Source organism: Poromitra crassiceps, assembly GCF_964638095.1.
Source record: "Poromitra crassiceps genome assembly, chromosome: 22".
In the NCBI taxonomy this organism is placed as follows: domain Eukaryota; kingdom Metazoa; phylum Chordata; class Actinopteri; order Beryciformes; family Melamphaidae; genus Poromitra; species Poromitra crassiceps.
In genome coordinates this window covers 8,622,155-8,638,247 of record NC_139647.1, presented here as the reverse complement: position 1 = coordinate 8,638,247, position 16,093 = coordinate 8,622,155, and the positions used below count along the sequence as shown (strand labels likewise).

The 16,093-nt window shown below is 47.5% G+C and overlaps 1 protein-coding gene across 5 annotated transcripts in view; it reads right to left on the bottom strand.

The window, feature by feature from the left end:
- Nucleotides 1-978: 978 nt before the first annotated feature.
- The window catches only part of arid4b (AT-rich interaction domain 4B), a 49,919-nt gene continuing 34,804 nt past the window's right edge, over nucleotides 979-16,093 (bottom strand). The window contains exons 10-24 of one of the 5 annotated variants that reach the window (XM_083658419.1): nucleotides 15,826-15,902; nucleotides 13,940-14,091; nucleotides 13,720-13,792; nucleotides 12,991-13,085; nucleotides 12,782-12,879; nucleotides 11,988-12,180; nucleotides 11,596-11,810; nucleotides 8,251-8,433; nucleotides 7,070-7,154; nucleotides 6,768-6,975; nucleotides 5,375-6,625; nucleotides 5,081-5,191; nucleotides 4,509-4,733; nucleotides 4,005-4,151; nucleotides 979-3,325 (exon numbers count right to left, since the gene is read on the bottom strand). In XM_083658419.1, the coding sequence (XP_083514545.1) occupies nucleotides 3,174-3,325; nucleotides 4,005-4,151; nucleotides 4,509-4,733; nucleotides 5,081-5,191; nucleotides 5,375-6,625; nucleotides 6,768-6,975; nucleotides 7,070-7,154; nucleotides 8,251-8,433; nucleotides 11,596-11,810; nucleotides 11,988-12,180; nucleotides 12,782-12,879; nucleotides 12,991-13,085; nucleotides 13,720-13,792; nucleotides 13,940-14,091; nucleotides 15,826-15,902 (3,265 nt within the window). In that variant the 3' untranslated portion in view covers nucleotides 979-3,173. Of the gene's footprint in view, nucleotides 3,326-4,004; nucleotides 4,152-4,508; nucleotides 4,734-5,080; nucleotides 5,192-5,374; nucleotides 6,626-6,767; nucleotides 6,976-7,069; nucleotides 7,155-8,250; nucleotides 8,434-11,595; nucleotides 11,811-11,987; nucleotides 12,181-12,781; nucleotides 12,880-12,990; nucleotides 13,086-13,719; nucleotides 14,092-15,825; nucleotides 15,903-16,093 lie in introns of all 5 variants that reach the window. The other 4 variants (XM_083658416.1, XM_083658418.1, XM_083658417.1 and 1 more) reach the window with 4 other exon arrangements.

Below are 16,093 nucleotides of genomic sequence, written 5' to 3'. Positions count from 1 at the left end.
AACGGGGTTTCAACCTAACCATGTAAATACAGAGGGAGGCTTCTGGGCAGAACGTATCGTTAGCTCGCCACATGGTTGCTTTGCTGACCGCTAACGTGTGGGAGCTTCCCCTCCACCCTCTGGTTGCAGTGGCTGGCTGAACACAACCAGCGCTACAAACGGACATCGCTTACGTTCACGCAGCTTTTTCTTGAAGTCCGGATCACTCCGTCGTTTTCTGTCAAAATAAATACAGTATGCGACGAAAAGGGCCCCGCATACCCCAGCGACAATCGTACTTGTTTTACCACTCATCATGATTAAAACTATATTAGGCGAGTTCCAGAGCTTGCTAGCTAGCGTTAACTAGCTGGCTAGCTAGCAAGCAAGCAAGCTGCTAAGGAAGTGGAGTGGTAAGAGGATGTACGTCACTCATGATGACGCAGGAGCCCGTTCTTTTAATACATCCATGCGCAGGAGCACCATCGAAAAATGAATGGGACAGTCTCCTTGGCCGACTGGTTAGCGTGTTCGACTTGAAATAAATACCCGGCCCGAATACCCGGGTTCGATTCCCCCTTACAGCAACAATGGACAAACGGATTAACGCAGCTTTACAAGAAAGGGGAGGTGGTAGCGTGACTACTACTTCAACCCGGGTATCATTAGAGCACGCTAGCCCTTGGCCAATGGGATTGTCCCTTTAAGAAAATGTATAATAATGTTATTGATATTTTTTAGATTAGTATTATAATAATATTATAGTTATTCTTGAAGGGGGGATCATGGGCATTCACCACTAACGGACCCACAAACCACTGGAATATATGAGGGTAACAAAGACTAGCTACACAAGAATATGTACATGCTTATAAAATTAATTTATAAGATTTATATTTACTGTCTGGTACCATGTGCTCCGAGACATTTTGAGCTTTATTCAGATTTTCTTTTAAAACCCAACAACGTATTAGATGCAGGCAACAGACACACTGAGTACTTCACAAACTATGGCATTTATTTCAAACAGAGGCTTCTGTTTTGCTTACATTTGTACAATAAATTACACAATGACCATCATCAGATGAGCCTAATAAATACTATTGAGCCTTTTTCAAAAAGCTCAATCACTTTCTCTTACTCTATGATCAAGACCATTTTCCATACAGGTCCATAAAGCTTTAGCTACAGCTCAATGTACAGGTTGGAAAATAGTTCAGTCGCCTCCAAAACCAAATTTTTTCTCTTTACAAGCACAAGCTAACAGAAAACAAAATACAAACTAAATCAAAACAATAAAATTATAAAGGGGGGGGGGGGGGGGGGTTTCTTGAAATTGATGAAAGCGGCAGAACGAAACAACAAAATAAATGAAACAAAATAAATCTGTTCCTACAAGAGAACAAGAATGAGGACAAGGGGGAACGGACATGCTTTTACCCTCAGTATTTACACTCCGACTACAGTTAAAATCGTAAAACTGTCTGTACAGAAAAGTACATGTTATTAACAGTGCAAGATATTAAATAGCTTGACTCAAAACACTTCTCAATATACAAATGTATAACAAAAGCATACAAGTACATACAAGTGCCAAACAAAACATAACTTCAGGTTATCATACAGTAGGGAATCTATACAAAGGAAACACTGGAGATGTCTTCAGAAATGTATACACATACGTCACTTTATGATATAAACGCACATTTACAATATCTTTACCATTATTCTGGTCGTAGTACATGAAACAGAACCAAACATTTTTTTTTGGTAGGGATGAGTATGAGAGGAAGTCTTTAGAATAGATGATGCGAGCTGGGACGTCATTACGGATCACAAGTAAAATGGGAAATAAATGCCAGAAAGAAAAGTATGCCTCGCTTGTATTAAACTGACTATTTCTTTGAACCGCTGCCGACTTGGGATTGTGTCTCGTTCCGTTTGTTCTGAGGTACACAGCGATGCTGTAAAATACCTCCCACGTTTGCCTTCAAGTTGCACAGCTGCATAGTCGAATCCTAAGTGACGAGGATACGACTGACTGGGTGATTTAATGAGCGATCGGAAAATGTTTTTTTTAAGCAGATGGGCAGTAATTAAAAGGCTGATCAACTGAACAAATGTAACCGTTTGCATTCACCACCTCCTTCATTGCACATTTCATACTGCCAGACTTAACAGTTGTACCCAAACTGGACGAGCATTCAGTAGTTAGATTACAGGTGATCCAGTATAGTTCTGCTTTTATCCTTTACAATCATAATTCTTAAATATTTCCTTATGCTGATAAAAACCATCGATATCTGCCAGACCCTTCAGCGCCTGCTCATTCGTACAGTATTCTTCAGTCTTTTGTAAGGGACACAGTATTCTGGGTGACCCTCTTGATTTGAGAATAGGAGCAGGGGAAAAGTGCTGTCCTTTCTCAAAGTGCCCCGTAGAAAAGAACCAAAAAAAGGCACTACAGTATCATTCCATATTCATCCACTGTGGCTGCCAGTGGACATAACGATGATCTGAAACCCTATCCATCACCACCTAACTCAATGCAAACAGGTAGAGGACAGTGTTCCTGTACCTGGGAGGAGCATAGTCAACCATCAGAGGTTTTTTTCACCATAATATGAACGCCCTCATAATGGAGGGTGGACGGAGAAACACGAGGCAACGTTACATTGCGTATGCCCTTAATGCCATTGTGGCACCGTTCCTCCGAATCCCCCCCCCCCCCCCAAATAAAATGGCAAGCACTGGCTGTGCCACGCGGGGCTATGAGGACAGAGCACGGAGGGGTCTTCACCGGAATCATCCCTAACCAAGATAATAGAACTTTATCAAATGGAAACAATTATTGCTTGCAAAAACAATTCGTATAAAGGTTCAATTAAGGAGAGCGCAAAAGACAATTTTGTACTTTTTTTTTTTGACAAATTCTTCCCCCTACACAATCTTGATAAAAGTGCACTTAAGTGCCATTAGCTTGCCAAGGAAACAGTTGTCAATAGAAAATAGTGCTTGTTTCTTGTTTGTTTTTTTGTCTCTGGTCTGGTTTTTGTGCCCCAGTAGTTACAGTATGTAGGTTGACTTGTCTGTCCTGGTGGAAGGGAGTGTGGGGGGGGGGGCGCGGGGGCGGTGAGCCCAGGGTGCTGGTTAAGTGCTTAGTGCGGGGGCTCCTGGCTGCCTGGGACGTCCTGTCACCTGCACTCCACAGACACCCCAGAGTTCTGAGAGGACGAGGACGAGGAGGACACCGGAGGGTCGGCCAAGGTCAGCATGACCGCCGCCGTCAGCGAGCTGGAGGACGGCGACGACGAGGAGGACGAGGAGGAGGAAGCCGCCACCGTGTCTGCAGGACAGAAGCAAGAGTTTTGGTTATGATCGCCTACAAAGCCTGTAGGTGGTGGAGAGAACCAAGGAACCTGTGAAGAAGGAAGAGACATCACTCATGTCACAGCTTTAACATTTTGCAATGGGGCCAGTTCTATTGTGAATGGAGCAGGCATGGAGAGTCCCACTATAAACAATCATATCTGTGTTGTTTCGCCTTTGACTGAAAAATGCTTCCACCAGATTAAAGAAAACACTGATGTCTGACTGATGTTTCTTTATTATCTAAATGTGTAAATAAGTCATTTTCCTTATTACTGGTCTCCAAACAGACCCAGGCTCTGTCAAAGAGCTGCATATACAGTCCTCAATACACAGTAACTCAACCCAAGCCCCAGTTTGGTCCAAGATAGCTAGATTAGCTAACTACATCATGATACATGTCCAATAAAAAAACATCAGTCAACATCATGTAGTGTTTACTTTAATCTGGTGGAAGCATTTTTCAATCAAAGGTGTTAACGACAGATAGGATGGTTTACAGTGGGACGTGCCACGCCCGCCCCAGTCACCTCAATAGAACTGTCAGGCCCCAATGCAAAACTCGAACGCTGTCATGTGAGCGAGGTCTCTTCCTTCTTCATAGGTTCCCTGTCCTCGGCGAGAACAGGGACGACTGTCACGGGAAGACGACTCACTTTCACGCTCCTTCTTCTTCATGCGTTTTCGCCGTCGGTCAATGGAGGCCACCTCGGATTTGAGGGAGAGGTAGTGGTTCCTGATGTCCTGTAGCTTCTCCTGAAGAAACGAGATCCTCTCCAGACTGTTCATCTTCTCCAAGTCCGCTGGATGGAACAGAATTTATTTTAGGATATTAGGTCTCTAAGGCACAGACACGGACATAATGTCTCTGCAGCGCTCCCTCTACTTATTAATAATACATGAATGAAATTATTGACATTAATGACTTTCTTTGCATTTTCCTCATCATTAGTCATTCATTTACAAATAAAATAGCAGGTAAACGTTATAAAAAAAAACAATAAATGATAGCAAAAGTAGAATTAAAAATTAATGGAAAGCTAAATTGCAGATAAAGTAGAATAAATAAAAACCACAAGTTTATGAATGTTAGTTTTTAGGCAGATTTCCTTTAACTTTCCAGAGGACGCCAACAAGCTGGTCAGCAGCCTGACACTTACACATCTGGAAGCTCCACTTGTAGACGCGTGGCGTCCTCCCGTGGTGCTCGCGGTGGTGATGGCCGTGGTCGGGGTCAGCGTGCTTGTGGTACTTGTGGGTCGAAGGCGGCGTTCGCCCGGGGCACTTGGGCAAAATGGCAGCCTTCATGTCTGACGCGTTGTTCTTGGAGGCAGGTGATTTGGCGGTGCCCTCAACAGACTGGTCCTCACTGTCACTGCTGTTGGCTGCAGGTGAGAAGGAGGCGGGCGATCGAGAGATGGTCAGCGATCAAACCAAAAATGTCACTTTGTTAAATATAATGTCCGCAAGCTAGTAAATACATGCTCTCTGTCAACATGAATCAGAAATACAAAGAAAGTACCACTCACTGATACAAATATCAAGTTTACTTGATATCCATATTTTCTTATGCAACTGATCAATTGACAAGTTCAAAATCATAAAATAACAGAGTAATCAGTTGATTCTTGGTAACTGATATCAGTACTGGAAGCAATCAAAGTAAGGCCATTTGAAGTGGGGAAGGAGAGCAGAAAGCCAGTAATTCTACTTGGACGTGTCTGTTACTTACCTCTTTTCCTATTCTTCTTGGGAGGCATACCTAGGCTCTTGCGGTTTGGCTTGTGTTTCTTTGCGGCGCCACCTGTCTGTGATTCTTTTTGCCGCTTCTGACTCGCAGCTGCTACAAGGCAAAAAGCATGGAGACGGTGAGGGAACGGCTGAAATGAGTCGTCAGCTTTCTGCATGATTCTTTCTAAGAAAGCACCCCCCGCCTTAAAAGAATATATCAATAAATAATAAAAGTCTGCGATTGTGAAACACAAAGCGAAGCACCTGACACAGTTTATTTTGCGGTCATTCATACCTTTGGACTTCTGCTCACTCTCCTGTTGACTGCTGCTGCTCAGCTCCAGGCTGCAGTTGCTGTTGCTGTTGTAGGAGAGGCTGGCGTCAAAGGCTTTGGAGGGGGATCCCGCCCCGTCCTCCTGCAGCGGGAGGTCCTGCAGCTCCCCGCCCACGCTCTCCACTTCCACCGTGCTGCTGTCGGTCTCGCTGCGCCCGCCCGCGCCCTCCTCCTGGACGGGTCCCGGGGGGAGGGCGGCAGACGCCGGCTCCGAAGGCAGCAAGGCGGGGGCTAGAGACGGCGGAGGGGAGGAAGGCGGCGCTCGTCCGGAGTCTTCCGCGGTGCTGCTGCCCCCCCCCATCGGGGGCGACTCGGGCGTCGTCGGCGGCGTGTTGAGGACGGAGTTGCTGCCGCTGCTGGGAAACTCCTGCAGTTTGTCCACGTCCATCTGCTCCTCGGAGGCTTCGTCCTCGGGCCCGGCGTCCTGCTCTGCCTGGGGCTCCTCCTCCTCCTCCAGCGCCGAAGACACGGCCGGGGGTGGAGAGTTGGCAGCCTCTGTGTCCGAGTCGGAGAACAACTCCTTCAGGGTCTTCTTGGGCCACTGGGGCTGGATACTTGACCACACGTCTTTCTGCCCCTTAGTACGGACAGCAGGTCTGTCCTCTGACATCCCAGCCATTTTAGCCCTCTTGTCAGGGATGTCCCAGAACCCAGCGGGTCGGCCCGTTTTGCTCTTCTCCTTCATCCCGTTGTACTTCTTAGAGGGGGAAGCTTTGGCTTTTGAGCGACTCCGCTCACTCTCCTCGGCCTGGGACTCAGCGAGTGTTGGCCCTTCATCGTCTGAACTGCTGCTGAACGAGGCCCGCCTCTCCTCCCCTGGACCGGCGCCTCTCTCCTCCAGCTTCCTGGGAGAGCTTCCAGGCAGCCAGTCTGCGCTCCTGGTGTTCCTGGTCTTGGCCTTGGACGGGCCTTTCGGGGTCCTCTCTGCCGCGCCCTCAGATTTCCTCTTCCTGGCGCTCACCTCTCCCTCCGACTCCGGTTGGCTCCGGCGCTTCCCCGCCTCCGGACCGTCTGGACCCACCGAATCGTGGCTCTTTCCCGAGACCGAAGGAGCTTTGGATAATTCAGGAGGGCTCGCGCTCTCCCACCGCTCCGAGGTCTGCGGGGGCTCTGGCGGGCCCTTCCTGCCACGGCAACCCGGCGGGCGATCGTCTTCGTGACGATCCCCGTCCTCGTCGTCACGCTCGCTTTCGTCTGTGGAAAGCTCAGAGGCTGAGGCAAACGAGACAAAGTTGAGTTTCAGTAGCGATGGCGACAGAGGAACCACAAACAAACAAATCGACCACTTCACAGTCAAACAGTCCTAATCTGCTGTAAGTGTGCATGAGGACTACAGGCTCACGAGGGTTGCTACCTTGCAGGCCATTGAGGATAGAAGTAATTTCTATAGACTTGACTGGAGACTGCTGAGCCCCATTGTCCTCACCCTCCTCCATCTTGGAAAAGACATCCTGGCCCAGGCCACACTTGGAGCGTGGGACACGGTTATTGTTGGGCGAAGGGCCGAGGTCTTCTCTGGCGTTGAGCCTCTCCAGCCTGTCTCGCTCCCTCTCGGCTTTGTTCTGTTGGAAGTAGAACACGGGTCAGTGGTTCACTCTCGCAGCAGGAAAACTCAGCCGGAATTCGAAAAATCACGTCAACTCGCCGAACTCATACCTTTATTTTTTTGCGATGCTTTATTTTGGGGACATTCTTATTGGCCGGGCGCACAATCTTGTCTGCCTTGATCCATTCATCATATCTAATGGGGAAAACACAAAGACAAGAAACAATCTCATCACTCCGATCTCGGGAGGGAGCGAAGAACATTCTCTCTCTCACACACACGAACACGAACACGACACGACACGACCCACCACACAAAGACAGCGCACGTCTGACCCCAACTTGTTGCTGTGACACAAGAAGCCTCAACAGCAAAGGAAGAGAGCCAATGGCATTGAAAAGACAAACCTTTACAATGGAGAAGAAAGAAACATTATGGAAACCGACAACCACAAATAAAAAAAGAAATAAAAAAATAAAATCAAGGAAGTTCCAACAGTACCAAGGAGGGTGCCACTTGGGTCATATGAAGGAAATGAAAGGAGGTGTCACAACGTCACACACGACACGACACAATGCAGAGAACATCCCTCTCTCTCTCTTTTATAGTGTTGCTAGAGGACCACACGACAACATTGAGACAATGAGATACGTAAAACTGGTCTCACTAGGAAAGCAGGAAAAGGTTAACCTCTTTGTCATGGCACCCTATTTGTCATGGCACCCTAACACTCTGCTTATCACTGCATTAACCCTGGCCCATTGGGGAGGGGGGGGAGAGGGTTGAGAGGTAGAGGTGAGTGTATAGTAGCAGCACTTTATTTGGCCGTTCAAGAGAGTTCCCAAAGGGCGAGCCTACGTACATTATTAACGTACATTATACTGTAAACTCCCAATGCTCTGTGGAAAAATGGTTTAGCCAAAAACCATTGTTGCCAAAAGTGGCTCAAATTCAGCCCGTCTGTAGACTTGGTTGAGACAGACAGCAGGGGGACAGACAGACAGGGGATATTCAGTCAAAGCTGAGCGCGGGAAGCTAAGGAATGTTATACGTTTACTGAATGAACCCAATTCCGTTTCGGCCACTAGATGGCCGCAATGTAATCCACAATTCAGAGTACTGACTAGTAAGGGACTTTACTAGAATTGTGAAGGAGGGATGTATCTGTTACTGCCCGCGGGGATACCCGCGTAGCGCCGACCCCTGAATTGAAGGGTTAAGAGATGTCGTTTTTTCTTTTTTTAGAGGGTGAATATAGACATTAGGTGATTGTCCCCAGGTCCTGTCTTACCTGATGTTCCAGCCACAGTAGTGCACCAGGTAGAGCACCTCTCCCCCCTCCACGTCTGCCTCTCTCACAGTGGCCTCGTACGTCTTCAGATTGCGGCCTCGCCCATACCTCACCTGCACCTTCACACCCGGGGGGTAACACTCAAACTCCTCCCCTTCCTCCCCCTCCTGACTGCTGTCATCCCTGCAAGAAAGACAGTTCAGCAACTTCCTGGCCCTAGGCTTGCCCCATTGAACACCACCAGAACCCCACCCGCACCCCCACCCCTCCTCACTGCCCGGTTGCTAGGAAGCCTATATTTCCTGCTAAGTCCACTCCACCCTGCCCTGCCCTATCCAAATCCTGACCAATAACAATAGCAGGTTCCTTAACTACAAAACTATTAAAACATTTCCCTCCTCACATTTTGACTGATAGCAAGGAGTCATAAACTTTCCATCTAAACTTCCATTCTTGTCCTCCCATAACTCTACTCCAGTGTGTGTACAGTAACCTACAGCAACCTACAATATACACACACGCTCTCAGAGAACAGTAATAAATAATAATACATCATTCTTTCTTCATGACAAAAATCAAATTCAATCATCTTGTATGGGAAATTAAACTACCCGTTAGGCCAGCTAAACCCTACATCCACACACAACAACATACGTAGTTCTCTCATTCACACACACCCACACACACACACACACACACCGACTAGTGGTTCAGTAAGAGGCAAAACAGCCACAAGGAGGAGCTAGTGGGGAACACAGTCAGTAAGGTGGAAGCTGGAGGGGACGGGGCGGTGGTGGTGGCAGAGTGCCAGTTTTAGGCGCAGGGGCCACAGGGGGCCACAGGGGGGCAGGTTAGCACGGCAAAGCGCAAGTGGGCAGGCAGCACAGCAATTTAAAAGCAAGACTACAGCATTGAGAGAAAAGCGTGGCCTCAATATCCAATTGGGGGTTTTCGTTTCTGCCACAAAGAACAGTTCCAGAACACGAGTCCGACACAATCGCTCTCATAACTACTGCTTAAGAGCCAGCATGCACTTTCTGAACACAGCTCAGAGTCGACAAGCCACAATGAAGATAGAAGACGCACTTATTTCAGCAGCAGTCGTCCAAGTCTGACGATTGGAGAAGCGCTTTCTCTTCTAAGGCTGGGGACACACTAGAGGGCTTGACACAAATCCCACATTGTTTTTGAAGCAGCGCTGCATCATCACATACAGAACGGATTGCACAGATTTTCTTTTTGTTTCGTTCCTCAGTGGTAAATGCTCACAGTTGACGATTAGGCGAAGTACCACACAGAGACTGATGATCCTGCCAACTCGCTAAAATGTCACTAACGTCAGGAGGACCTCCAATCTTTTGGGAAATTGTTATTTTATTGTGATTCAATGTTACTCGATGATATATATACCGTTAATATGCACATGAATGCAATGTGCTTTAACGTGCACTGATGACAAAAAGAAGAAAAAAAGAAATGGCAGGATAAAAACGACAAAGCCAGAATTTGGGTAAAGCCGAGTGTCGACGTGAGTCAATGTGGGCTGAACCTGGAGATGAGTAGTTTGGCCTCGTAACTTACATTCAGTGTAGAATGGGAGTTCGGCAACATTTCATGAATTATTATCATTCATATCACTTTTAAATATAACTTCCACCTCAACCCACAGTGCACTGGGGCTCTCGTTGGCTATCGGCGGCCTCTGCTCTTTGAAGGAGTCCGTCTCTCTCAACAGTCGACACATTACAGGAGGACCTGTCCAGGTATCCGGCTTGTAAACGTCAAAACTAACTTGATACGATCGGGGAGCAGCTCACATCAGATCAGTCTGTCAGTCGGTCGATCAACTCTGGGATTGAATCTGTAAAACCTTCACACCAGCAGAACATCTGAGCGGACCACCGGTCCCAAACCAAGCCATTTGTGAGGATGTCCAAATATGATTGGCCTGATAATCCTCTAGTCTAGTGTGCCCGGGGCCTTAGATGACAAAACCACAGCGACGAAGCTACTAACAGCAACAGCACAAGTTGGGAGCAGCCTGAAGTTGGGGGATCTGTTATCGCTTCAACCAGACACAGAAGGAAGTTCCTTGTGTGTCTGGTTGAAGGGATAACAGACAGGAAGTGTGCCAAATCTTTCTCAGTTCTGTCAATTGTGACAGTAGTACCAGCCAGCACCAGTGGCTTTGTTTGTGAGAAGAAGAACTCTGAAGCTTCTGAAGTTATCAAGCAGCCACAAAATGCCTCACTTCCTAGTATCCATTATCTGAAGCCCAAACTGGAGTGTGAAAAAATAGACAAGAGGTAAAACTGGACAGAAAACACTAATCTAGACTTTGTGGACAGAACATAAAGGGAGGAAGCCTCTAAATGAGACCAAAGAGCGTTCAACTAAGCAGAGCGATCGTTTGTCGCCACTGCAAGAAAAAGGCAGTTGCAGTTACTTTTTCAAAACGTGCCCTCTAGGCTACTGCCTTTTAAACTACCATCGTGCCTCGAGAGTTCCAACGCATCGGTGACAACGCTAACAATACCGACACGGAACATTTAATAATGCTAAACACCAAAAGCCACAAAATGAGGGGGGGGGGGGGGAAGACAGACAGAGATAGAGAGAGCTGAGCGCAGAAAGCTTTGACAGAGGGGCAGTGCAGAAAATCACAGGCATGTTTCACTGTGTGCGCCGACTGAGTGAGCCTCACCCGTGTTCAAAGACAGAACCCTAGTAGCCAGAGGGAGAGAGAGAGAGAGATAGACAAAGAGAGAGAGGGAGAGAGAGAGAGAGAGAGAGCGAGAGACAGAGAGACCACAGCGTGACATGCCGGTAGGCAGGTAGCAGTCAGGCTTTGGTGCTCTTAAGATGTCTCTGCCAGCTGGCGCTGACTAAGCCATGAGAAATAACAGCGTAGAGAGGGCAGTGGGTAAGAGCCGATTTAGAAGAGAGGAGAGGGGAGCTCAGCTAGGACGAGTTCCCCTCTCTCTCTGTCTAGACTGGTTAAATAGCAGGTGGAGTTGGATTGGAGAGGGGGTATGGGGGGTTAAACCTCTGTTTGAGGCCAGGGGGGCACTCGCTCCTCAGCTGCAGGATACGCCTAACGGTGTCGTTACGTTGCCACCAAGGAGAAGAAGGCCTCTCAACTTGATGCAATATAGGTCTATCTTTTTAAGAGCATATTATGTGTCTGGAGAAACTATGAATAAAGCATCGATGCCAGATTGAATTGTCTCATCATACAGATGTAGCCTGTGGAGCTGAGGAGAGGCCGTAGGGGGGGTAGTGTTGTTGGCAGGATTTGACCACAGCCCTACACCGGTGGAGGGACCGTCGCTTCGGACCACCTACCCAGAGTTGTCCTTGCCCGCCCGCTCCTCCTCGGGCTCCTGCTCCTTCATGTTCTCGGGGGCGAGGCGAGGCATCGACGTGCCCTCGTCCGCGTCCCCCTTGTGGGGGCCGTCGTCGTCTTCATCGTCGTCGTCGTCGTCGTCGTCGTCTTTTTGCTCCGTCTTGGACGATTCGGGCTCCGTTTTGCCTCTGGCCGAGTCGGTTTTCTCCTCCTGCTGGACGGGAGAGGGATGCTTTTAACTATCACACCGGAGAAGTGTCTTAGAAATCAGACACTCCGTTTAGAGATGTATCTTACATAATATGAAAGGCAGAGGACGAGGCTTTAACATGAGACCGAAAAATAATAATCTAGGAGTATAGTCAAAAATAACGTGTTCGGGGGAATGCACCTTGCAGATGACAGGCGGCACGCTGCAAGGCTCTCCGTCCAGGTGGGCTTTCTGCTCGTCTCCAGAGCCGGAGGTTGCGGGGGCAGCCTCGCCCTCGGGCTTCGCCTCCGCCTTGGGAGCCTGTTTCAGAGGGAGGTCCATCCGGAAGGTGATGGCGGTGGAGGTGCAGTACTCCTCAAACCCGTACAAGTACCTGCAGGAGAACACATCCGCTTCCTTGTTAGTTCACCACTGCTCTCAGAAGCATGCAGATGTTATCGCAGTGCTTGTGATCACGAGCATGCTCTTCTCACTCAGTGAAACATCTGCTTTGCCGTCCCTGCACTGCTCATAGTTCTTCATCAACATCATCATCATCATCATTTACGTCATGTGACTCGTGACCATGATCACATGGTATGGAGGACAAACAAATCATACAAAAACAACAACAACATACAATAGCACACGACATGGCTAGAGCACAGCACATATCATTTAAACAGAGGCAGGACATTCATCAGAAAGGCACATTTAGTTTACTTTTGGCTCATCTGATTGTAGAAGTAAGATCAGCTTAAAAACACAGATGGACAATTGAAATAATACTTGGGCAGTTAATTCGGCAAAGGCCGAAATACGTTTTTCTTGAAGGATTCTGTTGAAAATGGAGGCTACAAAAGTCGTATGACAGACATACAAGTTGCACTTTAGAAAAGCAAAACTGCCTGTCGACTTGATGAATGAATAGAGGGTACAGCGATAGAGAACAGAGTTGAAGGCGATACGGAGACGTGGAGAGTTAAAGTACGTACTTGCGATAAGCACATTTGACATTGTAGCCGGCGGCTGAATTGAGCACAGGGATTCCCAGATCTTGATAGACCTGCTTCCAAACGGAGCCGCTCTCGATCTGTAGCAAACGTGGCGAGAAGAGGGAAGACGGTTCCACAGTCAGTCAAACACAGGAACATCGTGAGCAAACTGAAAGCGCGTGAACAACGTGGACGACGTGTGCACTCACGTTGTCGAAGCCTCCTAGCTTGTGCACGAGCCTGTAGAGCTTGAAGAGGTTGAGGTTCCTGTAGCCCAGCACGGGTCGCTTGTTGATCGCGGTTCCTGAAGAAGAGACCCGTGGAGTGGGTTTGAGATGACAGACACTCTAACATTTAGTTTAGTAGAAACCTGCTGGGAAACTAGTCAGGCCTTGTAAGCGACAACTGTTACTAAATCAGGTTATCTGCAAATCGAAGGGCTTTTTAAGCAACATGGAATTGGATTTAAGTCCAATTTCACAGCCAAAATAAAACAAAAAGCTGGCAAAAACAGACTAATTCATTTTGGACAGTTAATGAAAGTTATAACACAATAAATTAAGCAGTACAAGAATAACAAAATCAGCAAATTCAACTTTTAGGGCCCAACAGGTTTGACATATTGTACTAACCCAGTTAATATATAACGGTAATGTAATACAGCTAACCCTAACTAACCCTTATTTACTATCAATGAATACAACATAAGAAATCCAACACACTACTGACAATCCAATTCAATTCAATCATTCACAGAATTTGAAAGATTCTGTTTGGCTTATTTGTCAACTCTGCCTTGACTAAATATCACTAAATAAAAATAACCTGTGAATATGTAATTTGATTGCATCAAAAAAAACGACAAACATTTTAAGCATTATTAAAGCCAATAGAGTTTCTGAGGACCTGCAGATTGACTGATGGCAGCCTGGACTCACCTCTGTCTTCCATGAACTTGTAGAGCTGCTGCAAGAAGTTCTCCCTCTCCTCTGGGAACGGCTCCACTTCCTCCTGCAGACAACAGCAAATGGGGAGGTAAATAATAATAATAATAATTGAGTTTGACTCCCGGAGAGGAGGCTGTTGTGGAGATACGGTCAGAGGTTGCGTGTGATTTGACTGAGAGGCTGCAGGGAAAAATAGAGCAATGTGACCCACCTCCTCCTCTTCACTGCTGCCATCTTCCTCCCGCTCCTCCTCTTCCTCCTCCTCCTCATCCTCCTCGCTGCTGGAGCTCTCCTCCTTCACCTCTGTCCTCCAGCTGCTGGGCACCGCCAGCAGCTGCTGGAACTCCACGGCTGCATCCAGCGCTGTCGCACACGCATTCAACTCAGTTACATATATGTTACAAATATGATATTTACCACATGATAAGGGCATTGTGTGTGCTGTGAAGGGTGAGGAATTTCATATGACATGTATAGAGAGAAGACATTCATGACATTTTGCTGATTTCTTTTTGCATCTAACAGATGCAATTTGCCTCAGTCCAGACCTTCGAATCCACCCACTGACTCCACCGAGTCGACTGGTTCTGGTCTGGCATCGTGACAAGGAACAGTCATTTCCTCGGGTGAAAAAACAACTTGTCCAATGAGCGCCGAGGGGGGACTAACGATTAGCCAATCAGTGTCAATAAACAGCGCAACGGCGTTGTCGAGCTGTTGCTAAAGACGCTGCTATCAAGGCTGTTTTAAATAGATTAAGAGTACCAATCACTTTGAAATCCCAACAGCACTCTGCTGCTTTGAAGATATTTATTCAAAGGAGAAATGTTGTTTCCGTCCTCCCCACTGGCTTATATTCAGGCGAATATATTGTTGGTCTCTCGTGATTGGTTAGGGAAAAGCGAATTCCCCTCGGGTTAGAGTGGAGAGGAGACAATGTCAGACTGAAGAAGGAAATAGAGTGTTACGAGTTGACAATTCAGTCTAATACCAGGCTAAGATGTCATATAAAAGCTAGTAAAATGTCACTCATGAGACAATTGTAAATTTAAGATTTGTGTGTGTGTGTGTGTGTGTGTGAGATGTGGCTTGAAATCAATCTCACAACTCCCATCACTGGGTGTTTGGAGGGAAGTAGGCCGATGTTTGTGCATGTTTGTGTATGTTTGTGTGTGTGTGTGTGTGTGTGTGTGTGTGTGTGTGTGTGTGTGTGTGTGTGTGTGTGTGTGTGTGTGTGTGTGTGTGTGTGTGTGAGCGTGTGTGAGCGTGTGTGTGTGTGTGTGTGTGTGTGTGTGTGTGTGTGTGTGTGTGTGTGTGTGTGCGAGCGTGTGCGCTGGCCCAGCAATAGGGGGCGACGAAGCAGTAAATGAAACCGAATGAGAGCAGAGCAGCATAAAAAAAATACAAATCATAGACACAGTTATTCAGCTGCAATTTGCGATGACAGATTCCAGGTAGCGCTCTGCGGAAAAAATAACTTGATCACAGTCACGGTGCGACAGATATTATCGCCTTCTAGACTCTCTGAACATAACGAGAACTCGGAGGAAAACTAGGACGGTGTTAACAGACGTTTGAAAAGCCACCGTGGAAGAATGGAGCCTGTGAGGGACATCTCCGGTGGCTCCCGGCAGGCAGGTACTGTAGCAGCAGTGTTCACCCACCCTGTCGCAGCAGCAGCAGTGTTCACCCACCCTGTCGCAGCTGGGTTTAAGCGGCGTCTAACCCCCTTAGCAGACGCTTGCTTTATGCCTTTAACATCTCAAGAAACATCACAGTTGTGAGTCAACCATCTGTGAATACCGAGAGGCTGACGATTAAAAGAAGAAAAGTCGTTTTCAAACTGTAATGATCAGAGTATGAGCTGTGCGCGCGGCAGACTAATAAAAAAAATAAGAAGCCTGGTAACGGAGCCCTTCCCCGACACACTCCCCAGAAAGAAAACAGCACATGGCTTTCTTCTCCAGCCTGCCTCCCTGCAACCCGTCCGCACGCTCCACAGGCGCGTCGACTAGCAGCCCGAGACGTTAAGATGTCGGCTGCGCTCTGTGCTCCACTTCTCTAGTTTCCTCTCGGCCCCGCCGGCGTCCGACTCACCTGGTTTGAGCGCCGCGTCGGCTTTGGGGGGCGAGTCGCTGTTCATCACGCGAACGTCCTTCCGCAGCACCATGGAACTGCAAGACAAACGCAACATTCTGATCAACAACATGTGGACAATCATTTGTGTGACCCACACAAAACCCAGATGAAATCATGGCACATTTCTCCACAGATCACAGAGCTGAATCTTGGGTATAGTTATCAGTTCAATTTTTTTTTTTATAATCTTTTTACCATTGCTGTATTTAACTTTGTACTAGGACAC